The sequence below is a fragment of the Muntiacus reevesi genome, chromosome 11 (assembly GCF_963930625.1).
Source record: "Muntiacus reevesi chromosome 11, mMunRee1.1, whole genome shotgun sequence".
Taxonomy (NCBI): Eukaryota; Metazoa; Chordata; class Mammalia; order Artiodactyla; family Cervidae; genus Muntiacus; species Muntiacus reevesi.
Genome location: NC_089259.1, coordinates 17,587,590 through 17,602,945, shown reverse-complemented (window position 1 = coordinate 17,602,945; position 15,356 = coordinate 17,587,590). Strand labels below are relative to the sequence as shown.

Sequence of the window (15,356 nt, the reverse complement as noted above, 5' to 3'; positions counted from 1 at the left end):
CCTTTCAAACTATTACCTACTTATTTACAGATGCCCTGGTCCACTCATAAGGCCTCTTTCTTGTTCATTATTAGTCTACCCACACATACTACATGAGCCGCTATTCCTGCCTAAAATCCTTTACAGTTGACTTTCTCACAAATATTTGACTTACAACGTGGTAAAACCGAGCACTGGTTAGACATTAAAAAGCATTAGTAAAATGCAGATAAGGCATATCAAGAATGCAAAAATTGTTTAAATCGTTATTGAAGATGTCCTTTTTGAATGCTAGATACTAGGCAGAGGTATTGCTTAGATGGTCTTGTATCACTCCATTCATGGAATGGGCTCCTTAAATATTGTTTGCTCTTTTCTTCAACCAAAGAACATGTTTCTGGGGAACTCCCCCATGCGCTAGTGGGTTTTCCTTTGGGAAATTAGATCTGTGGTAGCAGGTGTCCTGTTTTGATGTAACAATGTTTATATCTCTGGATTCTGTAATATTTTGCACATAGATGTTTCATAATTTTAGAAAACAAGAGTGGTTAAATTATTGTAAGAGTGTGTTTATTCACAGTACTCTGTAAGTAATAGACTGAAAACTAGGCTATTTTCTGATACCAAAGTATTTGCTGCCTGCTGCTTATTGTTAATCATATTCTAAATTTTTTGAACTATCTTGAGGTGCTTAGATTCCTGGTGTCAATAAGAAGTAATTAACAGAGAAATTCCTTTCACTCATGTGACACAACTTAGGAATTTATTTCTTCTTCAGAAGCCTGGTATTTAATTACTAGCAGGAAAGATTATAATTCAGAAGAAGCTTGGTGGAATTTTGGATTTGGGGATGGTTCTGGTCAATTTCATTAAAATATAAAGTTATTTTTTTTAAAGCTGTCATTATTTCTGCATATGGTACTTGGTTTCACTGTGTGCTATTAAGCCTGTAACGTGAAATTTAAAGAAGCAGAAATATGAATTTTTTGTCACTTACTTAGTACAGTATTTCTTTATAATGCTTTGTATTATTATGAAAGGCAACACTTTTTTATTGTCAGTATAAATGAATAGACTAATATCTAATGACTAAAAGATTCAGTGTTTTTGGCCAAGTGGTTTAACACAATTGCTTGCTTCTGAAAAGTAGTGAAATTATATAAGGAGGATAGATTGATAGAATTTATATGTAGGCATCCCCATGTAATAAAAATTGAAGTGACTTTATCTGAACTTAACTCATAAATGTCACTGCAATAAATATTTATTGAATGTGTATGTGCACAAATTTTAAATTTTTTAAATGAAATTTCTCTGTGGTCAAAAGATGTTTTGATATGTGTAGGAGTATATGATATATGTGTATATATTATACATAATACATATTATACATATTATGTATACATAATATACATATTATACATACGTATGCATATATACATATGTATATTATACGTATAATATACATATTATATTTAAATAAATATGTATCTACATAGACTCTATAGTTACACAGAAGCTATATATACATGTATGTGTATGTGTGTGAGTATGTGTGTTCTCAATGGCTTCAGTTGTGTCTGACTCTTTGTGACCCCATAGACTGGCCCGCCAGGCTCCTCTGTCCATGGAATTCTCCAGCAAGAATACTAGAGTGGGTTGCCATTCCCTCTGCAGAGGATCTTCCCGACCCAGGGATGGAACCTGTATCTCCTGCACTGCAGGCAGATTCTTCATCACCGAGACCCTGGGGAAGCCCATATGTGTGGGCATATATGCAGATAAATATATATGTATGTATATCTGTATATATATCTTTAGAAGCTTCTTGTCAGTTTAACAACCTAGAATAATTTTTTGAGAGTCTTGGAGCTGTCCCGCTGGAATGTGAACATCTAGGAAGATAGCACTCCTGCCTCTCCATCACAGGAGAATTTAACCTTGGGCCTGCTCTGCAAGCTGTAACCATTTGCTTGTCAGAGCGATAAGAAAAGATTTATTATCCTCTTCATTAGTTGGATAAAAGCAGCTAGGTAAAACAAATGGCTGCTTCCATGGTTGAGTGAATTCAGAGTGGGCTATGAAAGCGTGCTGTCAAGTCCTCTTATAGGGGAAGGAAAAGAAGGTGAAGTCACTCAATCGTGTCTGACTCTTTGTGACCCCATGGACGCTATGTAGCCTGCCAGGCTCCTCTGTCCATGGGATTTTCCAGGCAAGAATACTGGAGTGGGTTGCCGTTTCCTTCTCCAGGGGAATCTTCCCGACCCAGGGATTGAACTCAGGTCTCCTGAATTGCAGGCAGACTCTTTACTGTCTGAGCCACCAGGGGAGGTCTCTTATAGGGGAGTGACCAGTTATCTTTCATCTTGAGACTATAAGTATGTGCTGGATTATAACTGTTTGCCTGTATTAATGAGGCAGGATTGTATGTCTTTGTAATATCTTCTGTGTAGAGTACCTATAGCGTCATGCTCTGGATACATGTATTCAGTAATAAAACTGCTGTCTTTCTTTTCTACACTTTGTGGAGAGGACTCTGTGTTGTTTGGACTTTATTTCCCCCACAGTATCCACACACCTCACACAGGTTGTCAAGGCTACTGACGTGAGCAGGATTTGACATATGCCCTTGTGAAGCTTGTATTCTAAATAGGTTTACCAGTAACTCTGTTCTGCAAAGCAGAATAAGTACAACTAGGAAAAAGGAAAGAGCCCAAAGGCAGGAGAGGAGACTCAGCTGAGGAGAAAAGTTGAGGTTGAGCTATAGAAACAGAAGGTAGAATGTTGGTTATAGGGTGAGGGGCAGGGGGATGGGAGTTGTGGGTCACAGGGCACAAGCTTCTGGTTATAAGATGAATGAATTCTGAAGATCTAATGTACAGCATGATGGCTATAGTTATTAATACTGTATTGTAGGGCTTCTCTGATGGTCCAGTGGTCAGGACCCCAAGTTTTCAATGCAAGGGGTGCAGGTTCCATCCCTGGCGAGGAACTGTGATCTCACATGCTACACTCTGCAGCCAAAAAAAAAAAATTAATAGTAATATTGTAGTGTATGCTTGAAGGTTGCTGAGAGTAGATGTTAACTAGCCTCACCACAAAAAGAGGAAAGGGTAACTACATGAAGTGATGGATGTGTTAATTAAATTGACTGTGGTAAATATTTCACACTATGTATTCGTATCAAGTCTTCATGATGTACACTTTAAATGTATACAGTTTTGTCAGTTATACCTCGCTAAAGCTGGGGGGAAATTTGAGCAAGGGGAGTGAAGCCACAGAAGCAGAAGAATAAGAAAAAATAAGTGAGGTAGTGGAGGGAGGGATGCAGTAGCAATGAGTCCAGTCACAGTGGGTTTTGTTTTGGGTTTAAAAAAACTTTTTTAATTTTTTTATTTGGCTGCACTGAGTCTTGGTTTTGCTGCCACTCTGGTGAAAATAAAAGTTCAGCTATTTCCTGCCAGAGGGTCTTCAACTATTCTCACTTTTGGCATTTTTATTTTGTTTTGAAGTGTCTTAGTCTGTTTGGGCTGCTGTAACAAAAATACAGTAGACTGGGTGGGTTAAGGAACACACATTTATTTCTCACAGTGTGGATGCTAGGAAGTCTGAGACCAAGGGGCCAGCAGCAGGAAAGCTCCCTGGGGTCTCCTGTGTAGGAGCACCAAACCCATGTGTGGGGGCTCCACCCTCACGTCCTGTTGACCTGCCAAAGGCCCCACCTCCTCATACCACGGCACTGGGGATTATGATTTCAACATATAGATTTACAGGGACAAAAGCCTGCAGTTCATAACATGGAGCAATGCTGCATTTTAGGAATTATTGTCCCCAGAAAACGTTCTGTTTTACTTTTTGATAAAAACTTGCTGTACGTATTAAATTTCATATGGATTCAGGGTCAGTGAATTTTTCTTTTTTCTAGCTCTGTATCAGGTTTTGTCATAAAATTTAGGGAGAAGGTAAGAGTCACTTAATATAGTCTGTTTTTCCAGTAAACTACCAAAGTGTATTTATTCAGATAAGGGAGGTATCATTGTTGGGTCAGTTTTATTATTCTTATCCTATCTCAGTGCCTAAGGAGCAATAAATGCATTAGTGAGAATCACATTAAAGCAAGGGATAAAAATTATAAATTAATTTCTGGCTAACTCTCGATGAGAGCTGCAGAGAGAGCTTTGTTTTGTCTGCACTGGGTCTTTGTTGCTGCGTGAGCTTTCTCTAGTTGTGGTGAGTGGGGGCGGCTCTCTAGTTGCGGTAGGCGGCCTTCTCAATGTGGTGGCTTCTCTCGTTGCAGAGCACAGGCTCTAAGGTGTGAGGACATAGTTACCCCGGCACACGTGGGATCCTCCCGCACCAAGGATGGACCCCGTGTCCCCTGCTTTGCAAGGTGGATCCTTAGCCACTGGACCACCAGGGAAGCCTGAAAGAGCTTTTTTTAAAGCTGCAACAATGACTGGCATTAAAAAAAGCAAACAAAAGACTCAAATGCATTAAGCACTGACTTTAGCAAGACTGTATGAAAAGTTTAAAAATAACAAGGATAACTACAGCTTCCATGCCTGTGCTTTAAGATGCACTTAAGGGCTCTGATTTTTTTTTTTTTTTTTGCATGTCAACATTCGTAACTTACATTTTGTTTTCTGGTGAGAAGGGAGTGGGATATATTTTGAATAAGAGGACTCTCAGATTCTACTTTGATTTTGTGTTTTTCTGTAGCTGCTAGGTGAACTGATCCTGGACCGGCACAACTTTGCCATCATGACCAAGTACATCAGCAAGCCAGAGAACCTCAAACTGACGATGAATCTCCTCCGGGATAAAAGCCCCAACATCCAGTTTGAAGCCTTTCACGTCTTTAAGGTAAACAGCACCCTCCAGAAATAATGTGGGCATTCCTTTTCCAGTTTCAAATGGCAAAATCCCTATTTTGGACCTTCCTTTTGACTCCAGAGAACATGAACTAGGCAGTCTCTCGGTTTTGCATGACTTCGTTGAAATTCTAGAGTTATTTGAATGGATGCCCATTTATTTCAAAAAGATTTGCTGATGAATCTATATCTCGAAATATTTGCATCTTTTTCAGTAAGAAAATAGGTGGATACTGTTTTCCAGAAGTTACTAAGATAATCAGTGATTGAGCTAAAACCCAAACCCTGAGTGTCAGAATTTGAAAGTTTCACTTCTGCCTTAAATGTTCCTTTGAACTTTAAATGAAACTGAAAGAAACACAGTGTACGAACTCTTATTCCTTGCTTAGAAATATTTTAATGTATTTTAAAAGAAAACTAAAAAAAAAAAAAAAACTAGTCTATATAATACCTGCTTGTTCGAATATTTTTTCTGTGATGTAAGAGTAATAAAACCATCTCCTAGACACTTTAAGCAGTAGATTTGTTTAAAAGTAGAGTAGGGGCTTCCCTGCTGGTCCAGTGGGTCAGAATCCAGCTGCCAATGCAGGGGACGTGGGTTTGATCCCAGGTCGGGAAGATCTCACATGCCGTGGAGCCGCTAAGCCTGTGCGCCAGAACTGCTGAAGCCAGGAGGCCCTAGAGCTCGTGCTCCACAAGAGGAGAAGCCACTGCAGTGTGTTTGAGAAGTCCGAGTACCGCAACTAGAGAGTAGCCCCAGCTCGCTGCAACTTGCAGAAGCCTGTGCGCAGCAATGAAGACACAGCACACCCCAAAATAAATAAAGAAAGAAATCTTTTTAAAAGAGTGAAAAGAAAGTGACGTCCCTCAGTCGTGTCCAACTCTTTGTGACCCCATGGACTGTAGCCTACCAAGCTTCTCCATCCATGGGATTTTCCAGGCGAGAGTACTGGAGTGGATTGCCATTTCCTTCTCCAGAGGATCTTCCCAACCCAGGGATCGAACCTGGCTCTCCTGCATTGTAGGCAGACGCTTTACCATCTGAGCCACCAGGGAAGTAAAATCTTTTTTTTTTTTTTTTTTAAAGTAGGGTGGGTGAGAGAAATCTAATCTATAATCCACTAACTCTGACTTAACTCTTGTAAAGATTTTAGTAAATTTTATTTTCCTGTGCACATATGTAAAGGTTTTTTTCTGCAGCTGAATTCACATTGTACACAGTATTGATACACTAATTTTATCACTTAATGCTATACCATATGTGAACACTAATTCATTGTTGTTATATATAGTTTTTTAAAAGAGTCAATAGTTTTATTGGTATCATAGTTTTTCACTGAGTATATTTACTCTAGTTTACTTAAATATCCCCATGTTGTTTATAGTTAGGCTGTTTTCAATTTGTAGCTACAATGAGCATTTTATGTATCAAGCTAATTTGTTTCCATTCCTAGGATTATTTTCTTAGGATCAGTATCTAGAATAGAATTAAGGGTTGAGAGAGTTCCAACCTCTTTTTTTTTTTAATTTTTGTAAGGTATATTCTGTGATTGAATTTATAAGTCAGAGACACAGCAGTTTTTAATGTATGTAATTGTTGCTTTGAAAGGTAAAAAAAAAATTTAGTCCATCTTTCCGGCCACCAGATCTTTATTGTGCAAAAAACCACTAGAGCCATTCAAATCCCATATTAATTTATAAATTCTACTTCTACTTAATTGCATTCAGAATCCTAGCAGTGCTTTTTCTGGAACTTGACTAGCTGATTCTAAAATTTGTATGATAGAGCAATGGCCTGGGATTATCTGTGACAATTTTCAAAGAAAACAAGGTAGAGAAATCCACCCTACTATATATTAAGATTTCCTCTGGATTTATCATAAATGGAAATAATACTGTATTGGCATGGAGATAGATAAAGAGAGCAACAAAACAGAGTAAGGCCCAGAAGTGAGCCTGTGCAAATATGAAAATTTGATGTTTGGTGGTGGAGAAATTATAAATCAGTAAAGAAAGGGTTACTGTTAATAAATGTTTCTAAGTTCAGTTCAGTCCCTCAGTCATGTCTGACTCTTGTGACCCCACGGGCTGCAGCACGCCAGGCTTCCCTGTCCATCACCAACTCCTAGAACTTACTCAAACTCTTGTCCATTGAGTTGGTGACGCAATCAAACCATCTTATCCTCTGTCGTCCCCTTTTCCTGCCTTCAATCTTTCCCAGCATCAGGGTTTTTTCAGACAAATCAGTTCTTCGCATCAGGTGGCCAAAGTGTTGGAGTTTCAGCTTCAGCATCAGTCCTTCCAATGAATATTCAGGACGGATTTCCTTTATGATTGACTGGGTTGATTTTTTTCAGTCCAAGGAACTCTCAAGAGTCTTCTCCAACACCAAGTTCAAAAGCATCAATTCTTCTGTGCTTAGCTTTCTTTATGGTCCAACTCTCACATCCATACATGACTACTGGAAAAGCCATAGTTTTGACTAGATGGACCTTTGTTGGCAAAGTAATGTCTCTGCTTTTTAGTATGCTGTCTAGGTTGGTCATATCTTTTCTTCCAAGGAAAAAGTGTCTTTTAATTTCATGGCTGCAGCCGCCATCTGCAGTGATTTTGGAGCCCCCCAAAATAAAGTCTGTCACTGATTCCATTGTTTCCCCATCTATTTGCCATGAAGTGATGGGACCAGATGCCACAGTCTTAGTTTTCTGAATGTTGAGTTTTAAGCCAACTTTTTCACTTTCCTCTTTAACTTTCATCAAGAGACTCTTTAGTTCTTCTTTGCTTTCTGCCATAAGGGTGGTGTCATCTGCAACTTGTACTTCATCCAGTCCGGCATTTCGCATGATGTACTCTGCATATAAGTTAAATAAGCAGGCTGACAATATATAGCCTTGACGTACTCCTTTCCCTATTTGGAACCAGTCTGTTGTTCCATGTCCAGTTCTAACTGTTGCTTCCTGACCTGCATACAGATTTCTTAGGAGGCAGGTCAGGTGGTCTGATATTCCCATCTCTTTAAGAATCTTCCACAGTTTGTTGTGATCCACACAAAGTCTTTGGTGTAGTCAATAAAGCAGAAATAGATGTTTTTCTGGAACTCTCCTGCTTTCTTGATGATCCAACAGATGTTGGCAATTTTGTCTCTGGTTCCTCTGCCTTTTCTAAATCTGGCTTGAACATTTGGAAGTTCACAGTTCACATACTGTTGAAGCCTGGCTTGGAGAATTGAGCATTACTTTACTAGCGTGTAAGATGAGTACAACTGTGCTATAGTTTGAGCATTCTTTGGCATTGCCTTTCTTTGGGATTGGAATGAAAACTGACCTTTTCCAGTCCTGTGGCCACTGCTGAGTTTTCCAAATTTGCTGGCATATTGAGTGCAGCACTTTAACAGCATCATCTTTTAGGATTTGAAACAGTTCAACTGGAATTCCATCATGTCCACTAGCTTTGTTCGTAGTGATGCTTCCTAAGGCCCACTTGGCTTCATATTCCAGGATGTCTGGCTTTAGGCAACTGATCACACTATTGTGGTTATCTGGGTCATGAAAATCTTTTTTGTGTAGTTCTTCTGTGTATGGTTTTAGGATAAGGGATTATTAATATAGAAAACTCCCATCTACTATTTTCAGAAATAAATTACCAGTACAGATCTACACTTGAAAAACATAACATCTTTTAACTTTTAAAAGAGAAAATAAACTTTTTATGATGTTGGGGAAGGAAGAATTTTTAAAAAGAATTTGAAATCACAAAGCATAAAAGGAAATAATGTTTGACATATAAATTTGACACCTATTTGAAAAGACATCATAAACAAAGTGAGAGAACAGGACAGAATGTGATACATAGAGTTAACAAATCATTGAGAAAAAGGCAAACAATTAAATAGAAAAATGGGCAAAGGATGCAAGTTGGTAACTTACAAATGAGGAAACCTGTTTTTGTTGTTGTTTGTTGTTTAGTCACTTAGTTGTGTTCGACACTGTGACCCCACGGGCTGCAGCCCGCCAGGCTCCTCTGTTTGTGGGATTTCCCAGGCAAGAATACTGGAGTTGGTTTCCCTTTCCTTCTCCAGGGGAAACCTGATTGGCCAACAAATAAGTAAAGATGCTCATCACAGTGGCAATCATGGAAATGGCCATTAAAATATCAATGAGATGTCGCATAACATTTTTCATATTGCCAAAAACGTTTAGGTCTGACAATATCAAATTGTGGTAAGGTTAGGGGGCAGTTGGTTTTTACACTGTCAATTAGTACTAATACAAGCACTTGGGAGAGCAGTTTAGCAAAATAAAGTACTGAAAGTATCTGTACTCTTCATTCCTAAATCTCATTTCCTGGGACATCTTGCTCACTGGCATAAGGAATTATGTACCAAAATGTTTATTGCACATTTTTAGCATGTTGCAAAATGAAAAAAATAAAAGGGTATCTGTAGAAATCTAGGACAATGAATTATGATATATTCATAGAATAGCATATAGTAATGGGTTAAAATTAATAGAGTTATATGGGATCAATATAGGCAAATCTCAGAAACATTGAGTGGGATTAAGCAAATATTAAAAGGATTTTATTTATTTAAAGTTTAAAAACATGAAAAACTATACTGTGTATAGATTCATATGTCTGTAGTTAGGGTCTAAAAACCTGCATGGAAATGATAAATACCAAATTCAGGATAGCAGTCACCTCACAGGAGGAAGAATGACATCAGGAAAGAGAATGACATCAACAAGTGTCTAATGGTCTTTAATTTTATCTGTAATGTTGTATTTTATTCAGATTCTGAAGGCACATGTGACAAAAATGATAGAGCTGATGGTGGGAACTTGAAATCTGCAGTGTTACTGTTGTGCTCGTCTTCCTTATTTCACAAGGAAGAAGCACAAAGTGGGTGGAATAAAAATAGGCTCTTGTAGGACAGGAAAGTGCCTGCACAGTATAAAATGACAGACCCTCTTAAGATCCTTCCTTTTTGACTGAGGAAATTACAGAAGGCTTGCCATTGTTTTGTCATCCCAGCTCCCACAGAGTTTTACTATGCCATCCTAGATGAAAACATGGTTCATATAATTTTGTTCCAAAATGTAGTATTACAGAAGTATTCAGTGGGTGGCAAAATAGAAATAACCTACTTCCATCCTCTGAGGTCAGAATTTGGATCGTCTCAGTATTGGACAGAGTAGGTACGTTTCAAAACAGCTGGCAGCTTGTTTACTTGCATGTGTATAAACTGGATGTACCCTGGGCCCTGACTTTGTTCCTTCCACTGAAGTGCCCACTGAATTGTTTACTTGCCAAAAATAGTATTTTGTTATTTAGAAAAATAAAGTTATTTTTCACAGGTTATTTTTTTTCAGTTTTTTCACAGTTCTTCATTAATAGTCTCGTTCCCCAAATACCTTCCATAAGATACATCAAATGTGGTCTAAGAATGTCTTCACCAGATTATTAATGGCCAGTTTTCATTAGCTTGCTTGAATCGTTCAAGGACTTGAATGAGATGCCGTTTCATGTTTTCTCTGCTATTGACAAACAAGATTGTGTGATGGGAAAGGACTGGCCGGAACTCAGGAGACCTGGGTGTCTGTTGTGTCTCAGTTGCCATCAGTGACTTTGGGCAAATCCATTCGGATCTGTTTCTTCACTTGCAAAATGTTAAATTAAAAAAGTTAAAGTTAGGGACTTGCCTGGTGGTCCAGTGGCTAAGACTGCATGCTCCCAGTGCCCTGGGCCCAGGTTTGATCCCTAGTCGGGGAACTAGATCCCATATGCAGCAACTAAGAGTTCACATGCCACAACTAAAGAACTAAAGGTCCCGCATGCCACAGCAAAAATCAAAGATACCACAAAGACCCAGCACAGCCAAATAAATGAAAAAAAATTATGTTTAAAAGTTACAGTTAGATTAAAATGAAAAAAATCTGGACAAGGTGGAAGGGAGGCTCAAGAGGGTGTGGATGGATGGGTGTATTTATACACAGAGCTGATTCATCATACTGTGCAGTAGAAATAACAAAACATTGTAAAGCAATTATACTCCAAGAAAAAATAAATAAATAAACATGCAGGATTTTTTTTTTTAAGTGTAATTCCAGGATACTAGGTTCAGGAGACCTTTGTCTCTATGAGCCTCCCTCTTCCAGAGATGCGCCCAATGTGAATTTAGGAATCCACTATGAGCTGGTATCTCCTTCCTTTCCCCGTTAGCCTCCTTGATGGCAGAGGACCAGACTGCCACTTTCTACTAAACCATGTGGAGGATGGGGGTGGTCAGTGCCTTTCAGCTCACCACTCTGAGAGCTGCTGGAACTTGAGCATATGTGGTGTGTGAGTGAGAAGTCGCTTCAGCCGTGTCCGACTCTTTGCGACGCTATGGACTGTAGTCCCGGGCTCCTCTGTCCATGGGGTTCTCTGGGCAAGAATACAGGTGTGAGTTGCCATGCCCTCCTCCAGGGGATCTTGTGGACCCAGGGATTGAACCCCTGTCTCCTGCTTTCCTGCCTTGGCAGATGGGTTCCTTGCCACTAGCACCACCCGGGAAGCCCAGTTTTGTCTCAATTATTACATTTAGCCATATGCACAGAAAAAAATGGGCTTCCCGGGGGGCTCTGCAGTAGAGAATCTGCCTGTCAGTACAGGGGACATGGGTTCGATCCCTGGGTTGGGGGCATACTCTGGAGGAATAAGTGGCAACCCACTCCAGTATCCTTGCTTGGAGAATCCCATGGACAGAAGAGCCTGGTGGGCTGCAGTCCATGAAGAGTTGGACACGACTGAGCAACTGAGCATGCAGCAAGCACTAGTCTGGTTGCAGTCTTCATTTGTGTTTCCTAGTGACCTAATGATGTCGAACTTTTTTTCACATGCATATTGAAAATTTATGTATTATCTTTGGGGAAATGTCCACTCAAGTCCTTTGCCCCTTTTTAAAAAGGGTTGTGTGTATTTTTGTTGTTGCATTGGAAGAATTCTTTATATAGTCTGGATAATAGACACTGGTCATATATACGATTTGTAAATATTTTCTAACATTCTTTGTGTTGTCTTTTCACTCTCTTGATAGTATCCTTTGATGCACAAATGTTTTAAATTTTGATGAAGTTCGCTTTACCCATTTTTTTCTTTTCTTGCTCATGCTTTTGATGTAGCTATGAAACCACTGTTAAATCCAAGGTCATGAAGATGTACCCATATATTATCCTCTAAAAGTTTTATTAGCTCTTATATTTAGGTCTTTGATCAATTTTGAGTTAATTTCTGTTTATGGTGTGAAATAAGGATCCAACTTAATTTTTTTTTGGTTTAATTTTTTTTTTTTTGCATATGGATTTTCAGCTGTTGAGTGTTTGCTTTTTTAAAATTATTATGAAAAGGTATTGGAGTTTGTCAAATACTTTTTCTGCATGAGTTAAAATGATCTTATGGTTTTCTTTCAATGTACTCATGTGTCATATTGACTTCCTAGAGCTGCTTTAACAAAGTACCATAGGCTAAGTGTTCTAAAACAACAGAAAGTCATTGTCTCTGCATTCTGTCAACTGAAAGTCCAAAATCAAGGTGTCAGCAAGCTTGTTTCCTTTTGGAGCTTTCAGGGAAAATCTGTGCCTCTCTCCTAGTTTCTGGTGGTTGCCAACAGTCCTTGGCACTCCTTGCCTTATAGATGCATAACCCCAGTCTCTGTCTCCGTCTTTTTTGCTTTTCTTTTTAATTGAAGTTTATTCATTGTGTCTGAAGTAAAACTGATTTTGCAGCATTCCTGTCTGTCTCCATCTTCACATGGCATTTTCCTCTGCATATGTCTGTGTGTTTCTGTGTCCAAAATTTCCTCTTCCTCTAAGGATACTGGTATTAATAGTGGGATTCAGGCCCAGCCTAGCCCAGTATGAACTCTCTTAATTTGATTACATCTCTGCTTCCAAATAAGGTCATATTCACAGGTACCAAGGGTTAGGGCTTGAACATTCATCTTTTAAGAGGATGCAGTTCAGTCCAGTACATGTGGTGTACATTGATTGATTTCATTATGTTGAGCCATGCTTGTATTTCTGGGATAAATCCCACTTGGTCATAGTGTGTAATCCTTTTAATATTATTCTGGACTTCATTTGCTTGTCTTTTGTTGAGGATTTTTGTATCTTCATTCATAAAGGATATTGGTCTGTAGTTTTCTTGTGATAGTCTTGTCTGGCTTTGGTAACAGGGTAATGCTAACCTCATATAACGAGTTAGGAATTATTCCCTTTTATTTTCTGGAAGAATTTGAAGTAGATTGGTGTTGACTTTTCTTTCAAAATGTGTAGAATTTACTGTGAAATCATCTGGTTCTGTCTGGGCTTTTGTTGAGAGGTTTTTGGTTCCTGATTCAACCTCCTTATAGAAATAAAAGATCATAAGAGAATACTACAAATAATTGTACATCAATAAATTAGGTAACCTAGATGAAATGGACAAATTCCAAGGAACTAAATCCACTAAATCCACTAAAGAAGAAAGAGAAAATCTGATTCATGGACTCTCATGTCACTCACACCATGATTTTCTTCCAAAAGGGAGTAAAACCTCGGGCTTTCTGTGTTTAATAACTCAAGTAACAGATGAGACCCAGGCGGGACCCATGTTTTCCAGGTGTGCATTCCTTGTCCTAGGCGTTTGTTTCTCGTGTTTCAGGTGTTTGTGGCCAGTCCTCACAAAACACAGCCTATTGTGGAGATTCTTCTGAAAAACCAACCCAAACTCATCGAGTTTCTGAGCAACTTTCAAAAAGAAAGGACCGACGATGAGCAGTTCACCGATGAGAAGAACTACCTGATTAAACAGATTCGTGACTTGAAGAAATTGGCCCCTTGAAGTCCCACCGAGTTTCCTGCCACCATCACCATTTCATTTATTCAGTTCGTATGAGAAGTGTCATTTCAAAAAGTAGCTATTCCTGGGAAGGCTGTGGACGTGCCTGTTTTTTCTCAATCTGTCATTCAGGGTAGATGAAATATAATCTTTTGAATGAAAAAAAATTAATTTAGAATAATATATTCATTCTAATCTGTGATTATTTATATGAAATCAGAGCCATTGTATTGGAAAATTGATAAAAGCAACTTTAACCCTTTCTTAATGAAAGGCAGCAAGGCTGTGGGCTTGCAGATGAGCCCTCAGTCACCACGAGCCACCCAGTAGTGGGAACTCGAAGGGTGGATGTCACCCAGTCCTCAAAGAGGGTTAAATTCTCAGAGGAGAATTGGGAGTTGGGGCAAGATGCACAAAACTGTTTTTCCCATCTGCAGTTGGACCCACATATTTCTTAAGACACTAAGAACATAAGATCCATATTTTCAGCCATTACATATTCTATTCCCTGCCCACATCTTTTAACCGTAATCATTCATTCTTAACTTCCTAGGAAACCGATACCCTCCTTTCTGCTTATGACCCCACATTCCATCTCAATGACTCTTCTCTGTACACCTGACTCATGGCACAAATGCACGCACACACACACACACCCTACTCTGACCGGGTTAGCATGGAACCAACTAGGTATAAACAGGATGGTCTAACAAGGATCACAGGCATGGAGGACCCACTGAGGGTAGGACCTGCTCATTTGAAAACTTGTAACAGATAGTTAAGAACACAGCTCTAGCAGAAGTAATTGCTGTTTCACAGACTTCTATAGGGCTAGTGACTATTTGGAATATTTCATTCATACTTCTTAATTTGGGAAAGAAGTTTTGTGGTGAAAGTGTTTTTCAGGGTAAGAATCATTGCATTGAGATGCCTAGTGTGTACAAAACCACAGGTCCAGAGGGTCACACAGGGCTTTAGACCACTTATACATAAGGCAACACTGCAGTTGGATGGACAAATGATTACATGTGTGAAACATCCTCAAAGGACTGAAAAAATTTTCACTCTAATTTCTAATCTGTCATTGTAATTTCACATCAGATTCTTCACTGAAAAGGTTTCTGTAAAAATGTTGGTCTCAAATACTCTCTTGCATACTAGGATGATTTAGGAATTAATTTGTGTTTCTTTTAAATAAAGGTCACGGTTTGTTTTCAGACATCAAGTGTACAAAATGGAATTTTAAAGCTATATTTACAAGACATTAAAGGTACAATTGTTAGTTCTGTATTTTTCTTTAATGACTCTGTTTCCAGATCATGAATTGGTACCTTCCAGAGGAATCTTCACTTTTTATAATGTAGGGTACTGTGTTTTTGAACCAGATATTTCTCCAACCGGAGAGGGGAAGATCTCTCTCCAGGATCCATGCTCTTGTAGATTGAGCATCTGAAGCATCGCCTGGCGTGGCTTCATCCTCCTTGGCTACGTTTACTCCTGCCCCCAGCCCCAGGGTTGAATTCTGAGGCAGACGCGGGAGCTTCTTGTAGCGGCACTGACCAGTGCTGGACCATCTGGTGGCCTTCAGTCTTGCATCACTGAGGTCAGATTATTTTTATAACATTCCCTGACAGTCCAGAGTCTCTTCGA

At 39.0% G+C, this 15,356-nt stretch overlaps 1 protein-coding gene and 1 non-coding gene across 5 annotated transcripts in view; one reads left to right on the top strand and one right to left on the bottom strand.

Moving 5' to 3' along the window:
• CAB39L (calcium binding protein 39 like) overlaps nucleotides 1–14,925 on the top strand; it is an 89,881-nt gene extending 74,956 nt beyond the window's left edge. For all 4 annotated transcript variants that reach the window (XM_065901976.1, XM_065901979.1, XM_065901978.1 and 1 more), the window contains 2 exons: nucleotides 4,699–4,842; nucleotides 13,530–14,925. In XM_065901976.1, coding sequence (XP_065758048.1) covers nucleotides 4,699–4,842; nucleotides 13,530–13,709 — 324 coding nt within the window. In that variant the 3' untranslated portion in view covers nucleotides 13,710–14,925. The remainder of the gene's footprint in view (nucleotides 1–4,698; nucleotides 4,843–13,529) is intronic.
• TRNAC-ACA (transfer RNA cysteine (anticodon ACA)) lies at nucleotides 5,835–5,906 on the bottom strand. The gene has a single exon. It is a non-coding gene; the product is annotated as a tRNA-Cys (tRNA).
• Nucleotides 14,926–15,356: the final 431 nt, after the last annotated feature.